The sequence below is a fragment of the Sycon ciliatum genome, chromosome 8 (genome assembly GCF_964019385.1).
Source record: "Sycon ciliatum chromosome 8, ocSycCili1.1, whole genome shotgun sequence".
Lineage (NCBI taxonomy): Eukaryota > Metazoa > Porifera > Calcarea > Leucosolenida > Sycettidae > Sycon > Sycon ciliatum.
Genome location: NC_088650.1, coordinates 34253004 through 34274276, shown reverse-complemented (window position 1 = coordinate 34274276; position 21273 = coordinate 34253004). Strand labels below are relative to the sequence as shown.

Here is a 21273-nt window from a genome sequence, read left to right as displayed (position 1 = left end):
CCAGCACTCCATGAATCCTCCATATGATGTGTGCTCTCCACTGGTCTGCAATAGCGAGTGCATGCGTGTTAATAGCACATTAGAGCTTGCGGTAATGTAGGTTAACACATTGCACAAGCCACCACTTCACACGCGCTCCAGCGGCTTCCAAAGAGCCCGCAGATCCCACGCTATTCATTGATGCATGTCAAGTAACACGTACATGCACGCTGTGGTGGCATGTAACATGCGTACGCCGGAACTCACCTGAACTCGCCAGCCAACCAGCCATATGCGGCTGCAGCACACATCGGAGCTTGAACCCGTAACGTATACACCATACTTCGCGCTGGCCGTATTGCTACTTCATATTTGCTTTGCTTGGGTGGTGAGAAGAACACCGGTTTGTTCCTTTCTCACCCACCCACCTCTTCCCATCTATGAATAATATTGATATCCTTGATTCAACACAGGTATCATAATTCATACAAGACGAAAATAAATAGGAGTGCTGGGCCAGCTATCTCCTCTCATCTGGCAATTATCACGGCCTTCGGCGATCACACTCATACTCCCACACTCCTGCCTCCTAACGGGCATTGCACTTCGTGCGTGGGCCGTCCACACTCCGTCCATTTCATGGGCGCCCATCTCATGGGCTGCACTTTGTGCGTGGACATACATACACACTATCATACAGGCCGTCCACACTCCGCCCAGTTCATGGGTGCCCATTTCATGGGCTGCACCTCGTGTGCGTGGGCCGTCCACACTCCGTCCATTTCATGGGCGCCCATCTCATGGGCTGCACTTTGTGCGTGGACATACATACACACTATCATACAGGCCGTCCACACTCCGCCCAGTTCATGGGTGCCCATTTCATGGGCTGCACCTCGTGCGTGGACTATCCTACATGATTATCACATGCCAGATTCGGTTGCCCAGCACTCCATGAATCCTCCATATGATGTGTGCTCTCCACTGGTCTGCAATAGCGAGTGCATGCGTGTTAATCCGCATTCACGGTTTGACGGGGTTCACGGTAGTCTGAACGCGCCCTAAGAATTTCGGCCAGGTTTCCGGCCTTTTGGTTTGGGTGTGGGTTTACAATTTGCCCTGGAAGCCAGTATCGATTTTTATCAAAACCCACGATTTATCCTTTCTTTTTTGGCCTTGTGGTTATGATTGCTGTCTGCTGACCATGAAGTTGTGAGTTCAAATCCCAAACTATCTTCAAGCTAAACCTTTTTTCATTGTTTTAGTGATCACGCTGGTAGATGTACAAAAAGTACAAGCCAAAGAAGGTGGCTGCGACTTGTATTGATCGATCAATCGATTTCTCTCTCACTCACTTACTGATTGTAGTTCTCTCCCCGTCAGACGAAATAGCACGTCATAGTACATTTGAGATCAGCAGGAAGAAGATGACGACGTCCACTAATTTAGTACCTGTGCACACGAATCTGCTGTGTATGTGACTCTGTGTGTCAGCTATGATATCATCCCCTGTGGTTCCATGCCTAGCATGTATGTCTGAACCATCCTGCAATGTTTGAATGACGTAGGTTGAGCGATCGCTCCGCGAAACATACTCGTCAGGCGAAATTGCTGGTCAGTCGGCGTCACGCATTTTTCACAAAAATTTGCGTTTCACATTTTTCACTGCACGTCATCAAAATAATGCTTCGCGTTGATTGAGCGAAGGATTTTTTTCATCTTCTTTCTAAAATATTTTTGAATTTTAGTAGTGGAAGAGAGAGAAAAGAGATAGTACATGTAGTTGGAAAGTAATTTGTTGCTGCCAATGATGGAGAGGACGAGGAGAAGCGAGCGGGTGGAGGGTTTTTATAGGCGACTTGCCAGCCCCAATGTCGACCTTCGCCAGTGTGCGAAGTCGTCACCACGACCAGCTGCGCCGGAGGAGTATGCCGTGGACTTTGTTGTCGGCTGCCGGGATCGCAATGTAAGTGTGAGTTTCTCTATCTCAGCAGAGATGTTGATTTGCTGTTTACTTTAGTTTGCACCCGGCTTCATTGCATGTTTGAATAGGGAAAGAAAGAATTCCTTTTGAAGTGGAAGGGCTTTCGCATGGAGGAAGCTTCGTGGGAACCTCGTCACCACCTCACCCCAGAACTTCTGGCCGAGTATCTGTCCCCCGATGCCCCGCCAGCGACAGCCATATCAGAATTTGCTTCTGTGCTGTGTGGGCGCATCAATGCGTGTCTATCGTCGCCCCATCCCCAAACCTTTGTTGTCCCTATGTCTCGTCCTATGTTTCGTCATTTGTTCCCTTGTACTGACCCTGAAACTCCCTCTTCCAAGTATTGTGTTGTCCATTTACCTAGCTTGTCTACTTCCCATTTCCCCCCATTCATTTTCATGCGTTTGAATACTCATGGGCAAGGGACGCAAGTTATGTCTATGTCTGTTCGTCATCGTCAAAGGGAACAGAAGACTGGGTATTGCAGTGGACCAGACGGGAAAATAGTTCCCCAGAAAAGTTTATTCATAGAGGAACTGTCTGTGCACGTTGAGAAAAAAGTTCTGGTTTTGTAAACAATATTTTCAACAAGGAATCATGCAGCATGATTTTTCGTTATAAAATCAGCTCCTCAAACTTCACCTTATCTGTAATACTTTGACAAGCACTCGCACACCAGAAGTCATAATTTCATTTTATTTTTACGATATATTTTATTGATGGGCACAATGCCAGTTACTGCCGTTGTACTCTGTGTGTCACTGAGTGCCTCTTGTCACGGGCTATCGCATCACCATCGTGGCCGGTAGCTGATTCCACAAGTCCTACAGATAGGCAGGCAGCAAAATAACATACACACCATTCATTCAGATTATTCGAAGTTACGCTGCGCAACCCAGGTATTAGCCAACAAGTACACACAGAATTTGAAGTAAATTATATCCAATGTCGCACTTCGTGTTACAATATCAAAGACGCACACTGACACATGAAAGTACACAAGCCCACAACCAGAACAGAGTGCAGGGAAGTTAGTTGCATGGTCCTAATATTATCGGGGTGACTGTCATGGAATGTAATTAACGCCCCAGCCGCAACACAGAAACAGTTCTTACAATATATTTGATGGGCACAATGGCAGTTACTGTGGTGCGTTCCTCTGTGTGTAGTGCCTCTTAGCACGGACTATTGGATCACCATTGTGGTCGGTAGCTGATTCCAGGTCATGCAGGCGGCGTTTGGTTGCCAAGATATCGACTGCGGCATGATGGCGATTGCAGCTTCTGTAGAAACTTTTGCTGTCCGAATTGTTTTTCTCTACGCCCTGTCCCGAGAACAGCTTCAGACTTCCATATTTTTCAGCCATTCCTGGGGCGTGATACGCCATCGCGTGCATATACGGAGTGACTCTGGCTTTGAAGTATGACTGGTGTACCGGACCCAGAGCCGTAAATTTATTAATAAACGCCTTTGCGCTTGTGGACGTGTCAGTTGCGGTAGAGCCATGTTTGCACAGTTGGTCATGGACACTAATGAAATTTATCCACAAGTCCTACAGGAAGGCAAGCAGGAAAATAACATACACATCATTCATTCAGAGTATTTCAAGTTTCAGGTTTCCCATAAATGTTAGCACCACCACCGCATTTCGCAACCTAGGTATTCATGTTACAAAATCAAAGACGCACATTAATACATAATTGTTATGGAATTTAATTAACGTCCCACCCGCAACACAGAAATAGTCCTTGGCTACACCACAAAAACTGATTTTATCCAAATTACAATCCAGGTGGCCAAGGACTGCTTGGATGTTGTGGGTTTGAGCGTTTATTAGAAAGATATACAGTCCAGCTTCAAAGTTTCCGAAACGTCATGCCACTAAATGTCTCTTACTGGTATAGCATTTCAGTTAAATTACAGTAGGCTAGAATTTAAGATGATACTTTCGATCTCTAATACACGCACATGGGAACCATACCTTCACTGCCACTGCTGTTTCTGCATCCATAAATGTGGGGAAGTGCTCCGGCAGCCGGCCGAGGAGTTTCTTTTTGATGCAGCCATCGATACTGGTCCAGTCCAGACTTGAAGTGTCCTGACCATTTTCGTTCTTTTAAACCATATTTTGAAAGGAGTGTATACGTGTTCTTTGATGGTTGCCATTATGCATTTAACCTTAGTGCCCAACTGCTTCTTTTCGCCTTGTTTCTGATCCTCCGCCTGCGCAGTGCACATTATGCAGCCAAGTAGTCTATCCACGACACGTAGCAGCAAGTGCAGCTCATCCAATACGACATTTGTCAAGTCAATGGTGAGTAGTGGTGCTTGGTGGCTTCCTAGTCGTTTGTCTGTTGTCTTCTCCTTGTAAAGTGTTGTCATGTCAGTATGCGTCCTTGCCATTGGTCCGGTGTTGTAGAAACTGATGTCTTTTGTCATGTCATGTCGGTCTTTGTCAGCCACCTTGCACCACACACACGCATAGCGGGCGGATGCCTTGTTCATGCCCATTGTGAGCAAGAGGAACTTGTAATCCGCTGCAAAGACTATGTTCAGCCGAACAGTTGTGTCTCCAACTTTCACTGTCGGGTCCTGTGAGAAGATATGAAACACAGCAATGCAAACACATCTCCTTTGTGCATTCACTGTGATGTAATTTAAAAAGCTAAACACATGCTGACAATAGCAGTGAATGAGTCCATTACCGCTCTTGGTTACAAGTTTGACTGTACTGTTAGTAATATAGTAATACAGTAATACAGTAATACAGTAATACAGTAGTAATACAGTAGCATGAGGTAAAATCTTAAAAATATGGAGCCCAGTTACGCCCAACCTGCAATACTAAGAATGACATTCTCCTGCCTGTTAATCTAGTGACAAATAAAAGCAATAACATAGATGCTGCAAGTAGGTTATATTGCTTACCTTGATAAGGGCATTGATTTCCGTCCACACATCCTTGAACCCGTCCCTCAGTGTATCGTACGTCTCCGAGCCTTTGAGGGCAGCGAAACTCATATGGCTGCTACTTGCCTGAGTATTTGTAGCACCGAAGAGAATGCAGTACGTCATCAATACAAAGCTTGATGTGCTGGAAAACTGTGCTCCATCACCACTGATCTTCACCGTCACGGTTTCATTGCTTGGCTCCTCAATGTTGGCAGCCGCAAACAGACGACATATGTCATCAGCCAATAATGGGGCTAACTCCATTCTTGTTCCCTCAAATGGTTCAGGCAGGCTCAGGATATCATATGAGGCATTCATTCTTCGTCGATAATGGGCAACCATGTATGACCGTGGCATATTGTTGTACAACTGTGTAAATTCGTGATACAGTTCATCACTGCCTGAAAATTTATCTAAAAGGAAGAGAACCTTTTTGATATCGGTTTTGGACTGTTCACTGAGTTTTTCATAACGGTCTTCAATTGTTGCTGCTGTGTTTTCTGCGTTTGGTTCTGCATCAATGTTCTCCTTGTCGAAGGTTACCGAAACATCCTCAGCGGTTGCTGTGCACGTAACATCCATTGATGTTAGGCGGAAGCCGAACGATTCCAAGAACCATAGTGCTTTTTGAGCTTTATTCTGTATTTCTTTCTTTTTTCTCTGTTGCTGCCTTATTCTCAGTTCATGCACCGGCTTTCCCGTGTTGGCGAATTCCGTGAATTCTTTCGCCTTTTCTGTTAATTGTGTTTTTTGTTCGGCGTGTTTCCTCTCCTCAATTATCTGTGCATATAATATTTTTAGCTCCTGCTCTTTCGCTTCATTTAGTTTCTTTGCTGTGTCCAGTTGCATCGTAAGAGATTCCATCTTATCCCTCGCCGAAATGATCTCTTCCGCACAGATAACCATATTGCATTCTCCATCATATATTCGTTTTCTCTTATCTCCACCGGTACTCTTGCGATACTTTGCAAACACCTGTACATGTACACATGCCCGCATGCACATACGGACAAAAGAGCCTTATGAATAGATGGCATGCAAATCACCATTATTGTTTCATTCACTGTGGCCCGCTTCTCTAAGTATTTTATTTTAGTTTGAATCACGGCACCGGTGTACTGCTATATGTGTGCATGCCCTCGTGTGTGTGTGTGTGTGTGTGTGTGTGTGTGTGTGTGTGTGTGTGTGTGTGTGTGTGTGTGTGGTGTGTGTGCGCGCGCGTCTGCACATCCAGTGCATTTGCAGATTTGCGTGCTTATCTTGTGACAGGCGTGTACATGGTGTGTGTGCGCGCGTATTTGCACGCGCACGTCTGCACATCCGGTGCATTTGCAGATTTGCGTGCTTCTCTTGTGACGGGCGTGTACATGGTGTGTGTGTGTGTGTGTGTGTGTGTCTGTGTGTGCACATCCAGTGCATTTGCACATTTGCATGCTTCTCTTGTGACGGGCGTGTACATGGTGTGTGGTGTGTGTGTGTGTCCATGTAGTGCGTATCTGTGGGTGCACATCTTGTGCACTTGCAGATTAACGTGCTTCTCTTGCGGCGGGCGTATACATGGTTGTTTGTGCATTGGTCAGTTCAATTCGTCACAGTACTGCGGAAGATAAATGCAATTAATCTTACCTTCGAAATATTCGAGAATAGTCTGTTTTGCAGGGCTATGTTGCTTTCATCCAGTATGTGACCACCTGTTGCATAATATTATGACATGAAAATGAAATACATGTAGAATGAATAAATTTCATTTGCCCTGTTCAGAGACAAGATGAATAGAAATACATTCTGACTTACAGATCAGCGTCCTGTTGAGAGCAGCGACGTACACCGACCGTGGTGTGCTGGAGTCTTCATGGCACTTGTGCCAGTGAAGGAGAAGCCTGTGGGGGATGTGGACCTTGCCCACAGGCTTCTCCAGGCTGATGCGCCTGGCAGCATCACGAACGGCACAGACGAAAATGATTGTACAGATTACTCCTGGCAAAGCCAGGCGGCAGAGATCTGTTGCCATCTCAGCGGCATCCATCTCCGAAAAGAACTCCATCTTCGTCTGGAAAGGCTTGAAATACTCCATTTTCAACGGGCGTTCGCGGACTCGCGCTTTCTCGGATCGATTAATTTCCTGTTGGAACAGTTGCAGGGCAGCTTCCCGCCACTGTTTCAACAGGCGATGGCTCCAAAGCATGCCTGGAACAAGCAATATGGAGGTTGCAAGCCACCCCTCTCAGCCAAAAATACGAAGAAATTCGAAATTTCAATGGTGGAAGATATACTATGAAGAGAATTTCAAAAAGTATGTTTCGCAGAGCGATCGCTCAACCTACGTCATTCAAACTTTGCAGGATGGTTCAGACGTACATGCTAGGCATGGAACCACAGGCGATGATGCCATAGCTGACACACAGAGTAGCACACACAGCAGATTCGTGTGCACAGATACTAAATTAGTGGACGTCGTCATCTTCTTCCCGCTGATCTCGAATGTACTATGACGTACTATTTCGCCTGACGTTTTGAAATTCTCTTCATAGTATATCTTCCACCATTGAAATTTCGAATTTCTTGCTGAGAGGGGTGGCTTGCAACCTCGATATGGCTTATTCCAGACATGCTTTGGAGCCATCCCCTGTTGAAGTAGTGGCGGGAATCTGCCCTGCAACTGCTACAACAAAAAATGATTCGATCTGAGAAAGGGTGAGACCGCGAATCTCGGTTGAATATTGAGTATTTCAAGCCTTTTCACGACGAAGATGGTGTTCTTTTGGAGATGGCCGTCGCGGCGAAGGACATGGTGTCCGACTTCTGGCGTCTGGTGAAGCCAGGGATCATTTGTCCAGTCAGGTCGGCAGCCTAACCGTCGGTAAGCTTGTGTTTGGATCCCGTACTGCTCGATGTGGTGGATCACAAACAATTTGATATCGCACAAATTGATCTCAGCATCGTGCGTATGGTATTTTATATTCAGAAAATCCCAAAGTGTCTCTGTGTGGCCGTCCTATGCCACGAGAAACTCCAATCAGGCTCCTATGTCCTCTGCCTTCATGATTGAATGTCCACTTCGTTTGAACAACAAACACAACAATCGAGGAAAAATGAATGAAATGAAATGCAATGAAAAATACAGCTATACCGTCAGGCGAAATTACTGGTCAGTCGGCGACACGCATTTTTCACAAAAATTTGCGTTTCACCTGCTGGGAGAGTATGCGTGTACTCGAGTCTCATCCTGAGCACGTTTTTTCTTCTTTTTTCAGCTCCAGTATAGCTATATTTTTCATTGCAAAGCCGTCCTCGATTGTTGTGTTCGTTGTTCAAACGAAGTGGACATTCAATCATGAAGGCAGAGGACATAGGAGCCTGATTGGAGTTTCTCGTGGCATAGGACGGCCACACAGAGACACTTTGGGATTTTCTGAATATAAAATACCGTACGCACAATGCTGAGATCAATTTGTGCGATATCAAATTGTTTGTGATCTACCACATCGAGCAGAACGGGATCCAAACACAAGCTTACCGACGGTTAGGCTGCCGACCTGACTGGACAAATGATCCCTGGCTTCACCAGACGCCAGAAGTCGGACACCATGTCCTTTGCCGCGACGTCCATCTTCAAAAAGAACTCCATCTTCGTCGTGAAAAGGCTTGAAATACTCAATATTCAACCGAGATTCGCGGTCTCACCCTTTCTCAGATCGAATCATTTTTTGTGGTAGCAGTTGCAGGGCAGATCCCCGCCACTACTTCAACAGGCGATGGCTCCAAAGCATGCCTGGAACAAGCCATATCGAGGTTGCAAGCCACCCCTCTCAGCAAAAAATTCGAAGAAATTCGAAATTTCAATGGTGGAAGATATACTATGAAGAGAATTTCAAAAAGTATGTTTCGCGGAGTGATCGCTCAACCTACGTCATTCAAACTTTGCAAGATGGTTCAGACGTATATGCTAGGCATGGAACCACAGGCAATGATGCCATAGCTGACACACAGAGTAACACACACAGCAGATTCGTGTGCACAGATACTAAATTAGTGGACGTCGTCATCTTCTTCCCGCTGATCTCGAATGTACTATGACGTGCTATTTCGCCTGACGTGGAGCTGAAAAAAGAAGAAAAAAACGTGTTCAGGATGAGACTCGAGTACACGCATACTCTCCCAGCAGGTGAAACGCAAATTTTTGTGAAAAATGCGTGTCGCCGACTGACCAGTAATTTCGCCTGACGACTCACTTACTGATTTGCTTGTGAAGGAGAATCTGTGCAGGTGTAAGCATCAGCTCCTTCTTACAATCTGGACAGTAGTAGGATCCTTCAAGTCAATGGCCGATCCACTAGCTCAGCTGACTCAGTAGCGTCACCATCCAGAGCGTTGGCATCTAGTACAAATATCACACACACACACACACACACACACACACACACACACACACACACACACATTTCTTACATACACACACACATTTCTTACAAGATAGCCACAAACCATTGTGGTGCAAAAACGCACAGGGATACACATAGCGAAGGCAGCCAAACCAGTGGATCATGGAGGCGGGGCAAAGCAGCTAAACCGACCAAGGGTTTCGGTTTCAACACTGCTCCTGCGCGCCAAACTGAAGAATAAGAAATGAGAAAAAATGAGCAGGAGCACTACAGAGAAAATGAGAAGTAAAAGACTAAAAGTGGAAGCACAGTCATGCAATGTGTAGAATGGGAAGGCAAATTGTTGAGCAGCAGGCACACAACACATTGACAGCAAACGCCCAGCAGCAGGCATCCGAAAGCATACACACACACACACACTCTTGTACTGTACTTGCTCACTGCCAAAACTGGTTACATGGGTCTCCCCGGGAGACGGGAGAGAGACTCAAAACGAATCTTGGAAAGATGACTCAGTTGGACATTGAACCGCCCAACGGCCGACACCCCTGAAATCCCCAAACTATAAGTGGACTTGAAAATGATCCCATTCATGGGCTCACCACACCTCAGTAAGTTGGTGAGGACAAGGTGCAGAAAAGCACACAAGCGCACAGATGCACACAGGAACGCACACACTCTAACACACGCACACACACACACACACACACACACACACACACACACAACGCGCACATGCACCAGCACGCATGCATAGACATCAAATATGCACAATAATTTCAATAACAAGACAGGAGACCAAGAGCCGATTATGGGCAGATATCTATCGCCCAAACCCAGTCTTTACGTCGGAGGTGCTTATAGGTCGTCAGTTCGAAGGTTTGGAGGCCACGGTGGCATGGTGCCTCACTTAGAATAGCAGTTGGCAAGGAATTACAGGTAGGTACGAAGCTGAACACATATGAGCCAGGGACTACAGAAACCATCATTGGTCCCGGGACGGAGCTCCAGAGCCTCAGCCTACGGCGATACATTGCTGCATTAACATATATGTACAAACTGCATTTCATCACCGGTCCGACTCAATTGCTAGCAGTCCTCCCACCAAGGCTTGAGCCCCGTGACGCCACTCGCACTCGAAACGATCTCCGCAGGGCCGCCGGCCACAGTTACCAGCTACGAAATCCCCTACCGCGTCAAGCACCAGACACCATTCTTCGCAGCTTCCCATATTGTGCAATCCAGCTGTGGAATTCCCTGCCACCAGCTTGTCTAGACTCCGCCCCAACTCGCAAAAATCTTCAAAAGTTTAAGTGCAACGTCAACGAATACCTCCGCCGACAGGATTGGCGATGGTCCACGGACATTATGCCTGTCGACCCACCTACATTCTAGTGCCCCGTCAACGACTCCCATTGCTACGAATGCACTGCACACTAGTACTAGCTGTTGTTTGCCCTTGCTTTCTTTTTTTCTTTTTTGCTGACCCTTACAGCTCTATCTTTTGTTTTTGTCGCGTGTTTCTGGCCGTGATGCCGAGACCTCAGGTCGGCAGAGCCATCAATGCCTCACCATCACTGCTGCATCTCGGTGCAGCCCCTTCTCAGTAGTTGTCACGTTTGTCCTTGTCTCAGTACCATTGTCTTTCTGTATTATTTATGAGTTGGGTATGTGAACATAGTAAAAAAAACCACCCTAGGGCACTTTTTGGCGAAAACATTTTTTCTCTCAAAAATGTTGGTATGGTATGGTAATGTGCTCAAACAAAATTTCCAGTTGATCTGCGATGGTAAAATGTGCCTAACCACCTATTTAATAAGGGCATGTCAATTGAGCGATATAGAGCAAATTTACGTACACAGTTTGTAATGTTCTTTGTATATCTTCATTCTTGCTAGTTAGGCAGCCAAGGGAGCTGACTTCCCTCCGAGACGCCTGCGCGCCGTCCACTAAATCTCGGTAGTACTGCAGCTCCTCTTGTGCTAGTGATATGTGCGAACGCAGGGCCTGGACACTACATTCCGTCTCTTCCTCTGTACGGGCGACACGAATTTTGTCCCACAGCTTGTCGCACAGTGCGCATACGTCTGTCCTTGGCTTCAACCCTTTGATGTGTGCTGCCTGTCTCCTCCAAATGCGGCAAAATGACCTGTAATGAACAGGCGAATACTGTGTGACGGTTTTGGTATAGATGTTGTATGCAGACTTCCTGTTGTTGGATGCTGGTAAGTATACTGGAGGGTCCTCAGCACGACCTCGCTCCGCTGCAGGTTGAGGTAGACCGTACATGTTAGCATATGAATAAATAAACTGCACTACATCCAGCTCCATGTCTGCTGAAATGGCTAAGTGCTCTGGTGTTCTCCCAGTCAAGCCATGGTGTGCCAGTTGAACGACTCCTTTGTTTGCCTTTTTTGAAGGCGCTTCATTACATGACTTCCAACAGCATGAACACGTCTTTGCACAACTCGTAACCACGTACATGATAGCGGAAATAAAAAGGTCGATCACCGCCACCAGTCATCGACTTTCGCATGCTTCCAGTCAGTGCGCCCAGAACAAACTGATTGAAGCGCTTTTTTCGATTCTCGCAGTTTAGAGACTTCAACCATGTAGTCCTCGAGCTGCTGCTCTGGTATGACTTTCCAATGATTCTTCGACTTGCATCTACAGCCTCTCTCAATCCCATCGCGTATGTCTGAAGACAGGAGACCACGCTTCACCTGCTCAGTCGTCGGTGGCTCAGGTGCGGCGGTATCTGGTTCGTCATCCGATTCCGAGTAGTCGGTGTCACTCTCCGCGTTTGAAAAATTCTGAGTTGTCGGGGTTTGGCGTTTTCGACACAACACTACAGTCCGTTTCAAAAAGATTTACAATCCTGGCGATCACCCGCAGAGTTTGGCGTCTTACCGTATGAGCACTCGAGCGCTGCCTGGAAAAACTCACTGTGAACTCGAAGAAATATTCCGCGCGAAAGCAGGAAAAATGACAACTCACTCACGTTGACACAGTCATGTACATGTACGTCTGGTTTACAACAAACGAGTTCTTCCTCGTATCGATAACTGTAATGGAGTCAGAGAGGACATGTCGAAACGAAAGTGTTGTAAATGTTGACGAGCTGCATGGGTCCGTTTTGTGACCAAAATAGTTTCTTTGAGCTGCGATGCAATTTACTCACCGTGTGACGAAAACGACATCGACACGGACTCATTCCCAAGGCCATGACTTCGCAAAGCTATCCGTGTGACTTCGATGACATTTTGAGAAAAGCAGACGCTTGTGAACGCTGATAGAAGATGGCGTTGAAAGCTAAATTCAAATAAATTGGCGATCTTGAAATACTAAAATAAATCTCAAAAAGCTACAGCGCGATGACTTCCATTATAATTCACTCACTCACACCATTGCAGTGTTGTGGGTGTGTTCACATGGCGTGAGCCAGTCAAGTGTCAGTCAGTTCGGCAGGAAGCGCGAGCTCCAACAACAAGTCGTTTGGTGCAGCCATCTTCTTTGTCTTGTACCAGCTTGATCACCAAAACAATGAAAAAAAGTTTGACTTGAGGATAGGTTGGGATTTGAACTCAAAACTTCATGGTCAGCAGACAGCATTCATAACCACAAGGCCAAAAAGGAAAGGATAAATCGTGGGTTTTGGTAAAAATCGATACTGGATTCCTGGGCAAATTGTAAACCATGGGAAAAGGCCGGAAACCTGGCCGAAATTCTAACTCCTTAACGGTTGGTCCAATTGTTCCGAAACCTTCACAGAACAATTTACCGTGTCCTAACAAGCCATTCTATGTACTTTGTTGTCCAAAGTTCCCTTATCTTCATACTTTTTAAGACCCAAACCTGATTGTAAATCTTTTTGAAACAGACTATAGCAGCACTCGAGCTTGCTGCGACTCCATACGTCTTCTTCTTAGGTGGCATATCATCGCTGTCGCTGTCAGCATCGGTGTCGGAATCGCTCGCGGACGACTCGCGGGTGCCAGCGCTGAATCCGTAAAATTTCTCGTCGTCCGATTCAAGCGCCTTCGCGCATCAGGAACTCCACACAGAATTGAGCTGCGTCGCCTACTAGATGTTGTAGCCATTATCAATCACAGGAAGTGGAGCCTCTTGAGTTACTCGACAATCACTCGGAATCCTATTGTCTTCACCAAACACCTAATCAACATAACAAGAGGACAGCTCTTGAGTCTTGTCGAAACAAAAGTGACGAGTTCTGCGCTTCGCGTAACTTTGAGTCACGTGACTTTGAAACGTCATAACTTGATTTTGATATCAAACGTCGTAGGTCGGTTTCTATAGTCCCTGGCTCATATATGGAGACCGCGCTTGTGTTGCAGACCACGCCTATATTATTCAATCAATACATCCATCCAGAGCAAGAAGAAATACATGCTATATATCATGCATGCAGCTTTGATTTCCACCAAGACTGTGCTAATAATAGAGACCGTGCTTATAATGTTTCAAAAGGTGCTCACAGTGTGCTAGTATTAGAGACTCTGCTAGTAGTGGAGACATGTGCTTATAATAGAGAATAAACGGTATTTGTATTGAAAATATCAACGCAGGGCTCTCGTAGCTAAAGCGCGTCTTCCTAGCCAAATGATTTTCCCTAATTGGAAGAGTTGCGTATGTGTGCATATGTACACTCCTTAATATTTAACACTATCACTATGGCTGGACTCCTGCACACCTCTCACAGTACTGTATTTGTGTAGTCACGTTCATTGCCTTGCGTGCTCTATCATGCCCCATGGCTAGCCATAATGTTATATTTCTCAGGCACAATGAGTCGCACCATTGACTGACAGAATACTCTCCATTGCAGCTCATCGTGTCAGTATCGAAGCACACATTCAGCTGTTTTGGGCTAGAATCCTCCAACACAAGACAACACACAGTCAGCTGCTCTGGGCTAAACTCTTCCAACACAAGACAAACACACATTCAAATGTCTTTGACCAAAATCCTCCAACACAAGACAGCTGTTCATGCAGATAGTGCAAGGCTGGGTGGCATTGCGCGAAATGCAGCATCTATAAGATAGTGCAAGGCTGGGTGGCATTGCGTGAAATGCAGCATCTATAAGATAGTGCAAGGCTGGGTGGCATTGCGTGAAATGCAGCATCTATAAGATAGTGCAAGGCTGGGTGGCATTGCGTGAAATGCAGCATCTATAAGATAGTGCAAGGCTGGGTGGCATTGCGTGAGATGCAGCACCTATAAGATAGTGCAAGGCTGGGTGGCATTGCGTGAAATGCAGCATCTAGAAGATAGTGCAAGGCTGGGTGGCATTGCGCGAAATGCAGCATCTATAAGATAGTGCAAGGCTGGGTGGCATTGCGTGAAATGCAGCATCTATAAGATAGTGCAAGGCTGGGTGGCATTGCGCGAAATGCAGCATCTATAAGCGACACCTGTACTTCTTGTCTTTTCGCAAAATTATGATCGGTTGCCCCCGACCTGGGGATTTCACTCAGGCAACGATGTTTTCAAGGCCGCGGACGATCCGCGACATCGTCGACATGCGCATGCGCAAAGTGTTTCCCGCTAGAACTGAGTTTGTTGCTGACTAGTGCACAGGTGGAAATGGCAAAGAGGAGAGACGCTAGATATGATTCCTCTCTCGCTGATCCTCCCGCCCTCCAATCATTGAGCAGGGAAAGGAAGAGGAGTAGTAGGTGTGATGTTGGAGAGTATGAAGTAGAAACGCTACTGTAGGCCTGCCACAGACAGGTGAGCAACTGGAAAAGGACGATGTGTTGTTGTTTGTTTTATTTTCATTGACAGTGACCAATCGGGCAGAGGTGCTCAATAACAAGGAAGCTAATGAAGGTGCCAAGAAGTACGAGGCGACTCGAGCGGACCGGGTTTCGCTCTGCGTAATTAGGGGTCGTTCATAGAGGTCTAGAACAAATTGGAAGCGTCTCCAATTCTTCAATATAGTATGTAAATGCATCCACACCAGTCCAAATGAACGCAGAGAATTTTTAGAACCGAACGTTTTCTTTGCCTGTTTTTACCTCTCGCCTTGATTCACCATTCCACAAACGTAACGTCGTTACTGTACTAGAAGAAGACTGTATTATTACTCTTTCATTCTCATGCCAAACAGCTAACTCAACTAAAACAAGACCAAAACTAGTGACCTGCACCACCGAAGCAGGAACCTAAAACTCTAACACACCAAGGAAAACAAGCCCCCTCTACGCCTACGGATCATGGACTACAATCCCGATCCTAGGGCAGCGGCAAATGATACATACTAGTACAAGTAGATGACAAAAGCGGTGTTAGGTGACAGCTGCATACGAATGCATGAAAGGGGTCAGGCAGTTCATGTATCATGTGTACCGGCAGTTGTAACTGGAGCCGACTGAAAGTCAATACATTAATAGCAGTGTTAGTCATACATGAAGCCCAGACTACAGAAAGTGTAGCAGTGGATACAAAGTAAGTTACATACGACGGGTGTTGCTTGTCGCCAACGTCGCCTACGGGGGCAACATCCTCTCCCCAGTGACGATATATCCGTCACTAACACAACAGACATCTAGCACGCAGAGCTTGGCTACCGGCCGGCGGAACACACCAGTCTGGGTCTTGACATCTGCTACCCGCACCAGGCCGTCTCTGCCGGGATAGGTCGCCGTCACTATCCCCTTCGGCCATGTGTTCCTCACTGCGTTGTCGTCGGCGATGACCACCACATCCCTTACTTCCACCTTCTTCTCTGTTCTTCCGTGTCATTTGGTTCGCCGGGCTAGCGTTGGCAAGTATTCCTTAATCCAGCGGCGCCAGAAATGGTCTGCTAGCACTTGCACGATGCGCCACTGCCGGCGCAGATGTAGGTCATCACCACTGAATACTCCGGGCACTGGTGCTGCTGATGGCGTCCCTAGGAGGAAGTGGTTCGGCGTCAGGCTGTTGTCGTCAGTTGGGTCAAAGGACACATGTGTGAGCGGCCGGCTGTTGAGTATCGCCTCAACCTCTGTAAGTAGCGTGATGAGTGTATCCTCACGCGGAGCACGTTCCTTGAGCACGGCTCTCAGGGCGGTTTTCACAGACCTCACTAGTCGCTCCCACGCTCCCCCCATGTGCGGGGCTGCCGGAGGATTGAACTCCCACTTGATTCCTCTCGGTGTGAGCTCAGCTGTGAGGCGTGTCTGGTCCAGCTGGTCCAATGATTCCTTGAGTTCTCTTGCTGCACCTCGTAGGTTGGTGCCGTTGTCCGAGTAGATAACTCCAGGGCACCCTCTGCGACTGATCAACCGGCGAATTGCCATGATGGTACAGCCTGTTGTCAAGTCGTGTGACAGCTCCGGGTGTACAGTTCGGGTCGTAAGGCAGGTGAATATCACGCCGTACCGCTTCTTGTGACGTCGTCCAACAGTGACTGTCAGTGGCCCGAAATAGTCCATGCCGTAATGTGTGAACGGGCGGATGAACGTGGCAACGCGTGCGTCGGGAATCTGTCCCATCTGAGGTGGTGTTGACTGCGCGCGTTCATTTTTACACTGCTGGCATACGGTCCAGGTACGGCGGACGGCTGTGCGTAGTTTCAGGACCCAATACGTCTGGCGGACGTCGTTTGCCACACTATCCTGACCATGGTGTCCATGCCAGACATGGTACTGCTGAAGGAGCATCTGTGTGAATGGGTGCGACGGGTCCAGGATGACAGGCTCGGGCGTCAGTGGACTTCCGGGTGGCGCACTTCGAATTCAGCCATGCATTCTCACCACACCGTCGCTATCTAGCACAGGTGAGAGGTCTCAAAGTTTGCTGCTGCTGCTCACATTGCTGTGCTTCTGCAGGTCGCCAATTTCCTCCCGGAAGCTGTCTTGCTGTGCTTTCTTCCACCACAGCTTCTGGGCCTGCTGGTACTCCGATGGCAGCAACTCAGAGCAAGTGACTGTGGGCTTGCTTGACGCTTTCGCAAGCAGGTTGTTGACGTATCTGACGATCCATGCTGTCGTTCTCATCAGCCGAATCCAGGATGAGAAGCGGCTGATATCTGGCAGGGCTAGCTGCGCTTCTTTGGTGACTACCGCAGTAAACTCTGCCTTCATCTCGGCTTGGTCGTCGCTGGTGGTAGTGTCTCGCCCAGGATTCTCTACTGGCCACTCAGACTCTGGCTTGGTCAGAAACTCAGGACCATGCGTCCAGATGTGCTGCGCTGCTCATGTCTCAGGTGGGGCTCTGGTTGCTGCATCTGCTGGGTTGCTGTGTGTCGGGACCCACCGCCATTGCGATACATCAGTGAGCTCCTCAATCTCTCTGATACGATGTGCTACGAATGGCTTGAATCGCCGGGCGTCTGCTCGGATCCATCGTAGGGCAGTCATAGAGTCACTCCAGAGCACGATGCAGTCGATAGGTAGATCATGCTCTTTCCGGACAGTGTCGGCCATTCTGCTGGCCATCAGTGCAGCTTGCAGCTCCAGCCGCGGTATGGATATGGGTTTCAGTGGTGCAACTCGGGACTTGCCAAACACGAATGCGACTCTGGTGCTGTCATCAGGTAGCGATAGCCTGAAGTAGGCTGCTGCGGCGAATGCCGACTCACTGGCGTCTCCGAACACGTGAAGCTCCAGGTCCTTTCTGTCCGCAATAGCCGTGCAGTAGCAACGCGGAATTGACCTGCTTCCGAGGTTGTGCACTCCCGTCCACCAGTCCGTCCATCTTTGGACGAGAGGTCCTGGTAGGGGCTCGTCCCATCCGACGCCTGTGCGCCAAATGTCTTGTAGCAGAATGCGAGCCGACGTGGTGTAGTAGGTGAAGAAACCAAGGGGGTCGAACACAGACATCAGCTTGCGTAGGACTTCACGTTTTGTCACTTCTGTTGTGTTGCTTTGCTCCAGTCTACGGCTCAGACGAAAGCCGAACGCGTCTTCTCCTGGCAACCACTTCAGACCGAGCGTCTTCTCCACTACGGTCTCGTTGTCGCCGCTAATAGTGACTACTGATGGTGAGCATATATCTGGGGGTACGGCAGCAAGAGCATCAGGTGAGTTGCTGACCCAGCCTCTGATGGAGAAGCCTCCGGCTTCTTGGATTTGACTCACTTCCTTGATCCGTTGGGCTGCTTCTTCTGCCGTCGGCATCGAGTCGAAGTAGTCGTCCATGTAGTGCTTGTCATGGATTGCAGTAACTGCATCTGGCGCGCTGTGCCGGAATTTGTCTGCATTTCTTCGCATTACATACTGGGCTGATGCTGGCGAACATACAGCGCCGAATGTCATGGCTCTCATCTGGTAGACATCAGGTTCACGGTCTCTGTCACTGCCTCGCCAAAGGAACCGCTGTGCAGGCTGATCGTCAGGTCGGATGTGCACTTGGTGAAACATCTGTCGGATGTCCCCTCCGAACCCCACGCGGTGTTGTCCGAACTTGAACAGCACACTGGTGAGAGGGTTGAGATAGTCGGGGCCTGACAGCAGGGCATCGTTGAGGCTGACCCCGTGGCTTGGCGCAGCTGCATCAAATACTGGGGGAGCTTGCCTGGCTTGTTGGGGTTTGTCACTCCAAAATGTGGCACGTACCACACTCTCTGAGAAGGCATCTGGAGCTGGGAGGGTGTGAGCTTGGTGGCGTATCCATCGTCAATATACTGTGCAATCTTGGCGCAGTACGCTTCAGAGAATGCAGGGTTCCTGTCCATCTTGCATTCAATGGACAGGAGGCGGCGCGTTGCTGACGTTTTACTCTCCGGTAGGCTTACGTCAGCGTCTCGCCACAGCAAGCCGGTCTCTTATCGTTCCCCGATACGTCTCGTGGTGGATTCCAGGATCCTTTCCGCCTTCGCTTCCTGTCACGAGCGTATTTTCTCGCTGCGGACTTGTACACCGAACGATTCTGTGGTGAAGTAGTGCTTCACCTGTTGGTGGAGGCCGATATCCGTGTCCTCGGCGCTGCCTTCTTCTGCCGTGCCGTCAAGTCGGGCATGCAGGACCTGATCAGCGCCACCGAGTTGGCCGTGTATCGACCACCCCAGCTTGCACCGGCTCAGTGTGGGTGCGTTGGGTGGGCCCTCGATCGTCTCCCTGGGCAAGATAACATGGCAGTTGTCCTGGCCAATAAGCAAGCGCGGCTTCTTTGTCGCGCTGAGAGGGATGTCTGCGCTGCTCACGTGTTGCCAACGCTGTCGCTGATGGTTGATGTCGACATGCTGGGCTGGTAGGTGCAGCTCACGCACAGGCCGGGCCGACGAGGAGGTCTCCGTCCTGACCGCTCACGGTGATCGTGACCTCCCTGGAGTCAGGATCTTGCTGGCACAAATAGTTCGTCCATGCTAGCGTCAATGGCCTACATGGCCCTTCTGCGCCCACCTGCTTTGCGATGTCTGAATCCAGCAGGGTGACCGGTGATGCTTTATCCAGTAGTGCTGCCGTGTTCACCACACCTTTCGGTCCGCGGATTGCTACCGGCACTGTCCTCAGGACGACTCTGCTTTGCTGCTGGGCGCTAGCTAGATTCGTGCGTTCGACATCGTCCTTCCTCTTTGGTGGGTGCAGCATCGGATGGTGAAGCCGGTCACAGCCATCCTTCTTACAGGGCGTACTGTCAGGGCACTCTCTAGTGCGGTGGCCCTGGCCAAGGCAGGTGAAGCATCGTCATTCTGTCTTGACCCATCTCCAGCGTTCGTTGCTCGTCTTGCGTGTGAATTCTCGGCACTCAGCCACCTTGTGGCCTGCCCGTCCGCAGAAGTCGCACTTTCTCTCGCTGGCCACGAAGGCAGTCTGCCGCTGGCCACGAAGGCAGTCTGCCGCTGGCCGCTCTGTCGGTGGCGGCTTCATATTGCTGCCTGTTGACACACACTTTGCTGCCGTCGTGTCGAGCCTCCGAACACAACAGAGCGCATCTGCTCTCTTTGCGAGCCACTCTGCCAGTGTTTTCATCGTCACTGGATCTTTGCACTCTGCTACGTGCTCTCCCCATTGACGGGTCAAGCTGCTCGGTAGTTTCTGCACGATCTCCTCGCGGAGCTGTGGGTTAGCTAAGTGGCCTGTGCTCTTGAGGAGCTCCATGGTCGACACCAAGTTGCTAACCGAGTTCGCCAAGTCAATAAGCAGCTCGAAGTCGTCGTCTCGCAACTTAGGCATGGTCTTGACCTGGGCAATCATGGACTGGACCACATGGTCCGGCTGGCCGAACCGCATCTGGAGAGTGTGCATCACTCGATCAATGTTGTCTGGTATGACGAGCATTGACTTCACACTGTCCAAAGCCTTTCCCTTCAAGGCTCTCTGCAGACGGGTCATGTTCTCCTGGTTGGAAAAACCACACTCTGCAGTGGAGACCGTAAACGTCCGGTTGAACCTCGGCCATGCTGTCAGATCACCGTTGAAGGCCGGCAGGTCTTTTGTGGCTGATTGTCTAGCCATCATTCTCCGCCGGTCCTTGTCCGAGGTGTTCTGGTGGGCTGGAGTGGTCGCCCTTGGTGGCGTCAGCTTGTCCGACAATACCTGGGCCAGCTGTGACACTGCCGATGCAACAGCTGTCTGTATGCTGTCACCAGATGTGGCCTGCGTCTGCAGGCTAGCAGGACCATCAGTACGTGCTGGTCGTTTCGGGGGTCCATCGTCACAGCACCCTGCTCCAGTGCTCTTGGATGAAGGTAGATCGCATGTGGGGGTGTCGGCACCGGCCGCACCACGTGGCTCACTTTGCGCTTTGGTCTGCAGCTCGCGCCTTTCCCGGTTGGAAGGTGCCATGTCCACCTGCGTGACTGCTAGTTGAGCTCTGGTCTCCTCCAGCTCATACTCTAGATTCTGCACTTGGTCCTCCAGGTCGCATGACGTGCTGGTGAGCTGGCTGATGCGATGGTCTCTGGCTACCAAGTCACTTTGGAGACAGTCGTTGCTTGCTTCGGCCTTGGCAAGATCTCCCTCCAGGGACTTGATCACCTGCACCTGGTCAGCATGCCTCGCGTCTTCCTGGAAGATCCGCTGCTTC

General features: G+C 49.0%; 1 protein-coding gene and 1 long non-coding RNA gene across 3 annotated transcripts; one reads left to right on the top strand and one right to left on the bottom strand.

The window, feature by feature from the left end:
* The first annotated feature begins 1722 nt into the window (after positions 1 to 1722).
* LOC135823729 (uncharacterized) lies at positions 1723 to 5994 on the top strand. 2 transcript variants are annotated; one of them, XR_010554738.1, is made up of 3 exons: positions 1723 to 1951; positions 4195 to 4277; positions 5454 to 5994. It is a non-coding gene; the product is annotated as an uncharacterized LOC135823729 (long non-coding RNA). The 2 variants fall into 2 exon arrangements; XR_010554737.1 differs by having other exon boundaries at positions 1726 to 1945.
* An 11504-nt stretch (positions 5995 to 17498) lies between these two features.
* LOC135823710 (uncharacterized) lies at positions 17499 to 18560 on the bottom strand. Its single transcript, XM_065336552.1, has one exon. It carries the CDS (start codon positions 18558 to 18560, stop codon positions 17499 to 17501), a length of 1062 nt encoding a protein of 353 aa, XP_065192624.1.
* Between the last annotated feature and the right edge of the window lie 2713 nt (positions 18561 to 21273).

Coding starts and splice junctions, on each gene's coding strand:
- LOC135823710 (XM_065336552.1), bottom strand. CDS start 18,560: ATGACATTCGGCGCTGTATGTTCGCCAGCATCAGCCCAGTATGTAATG.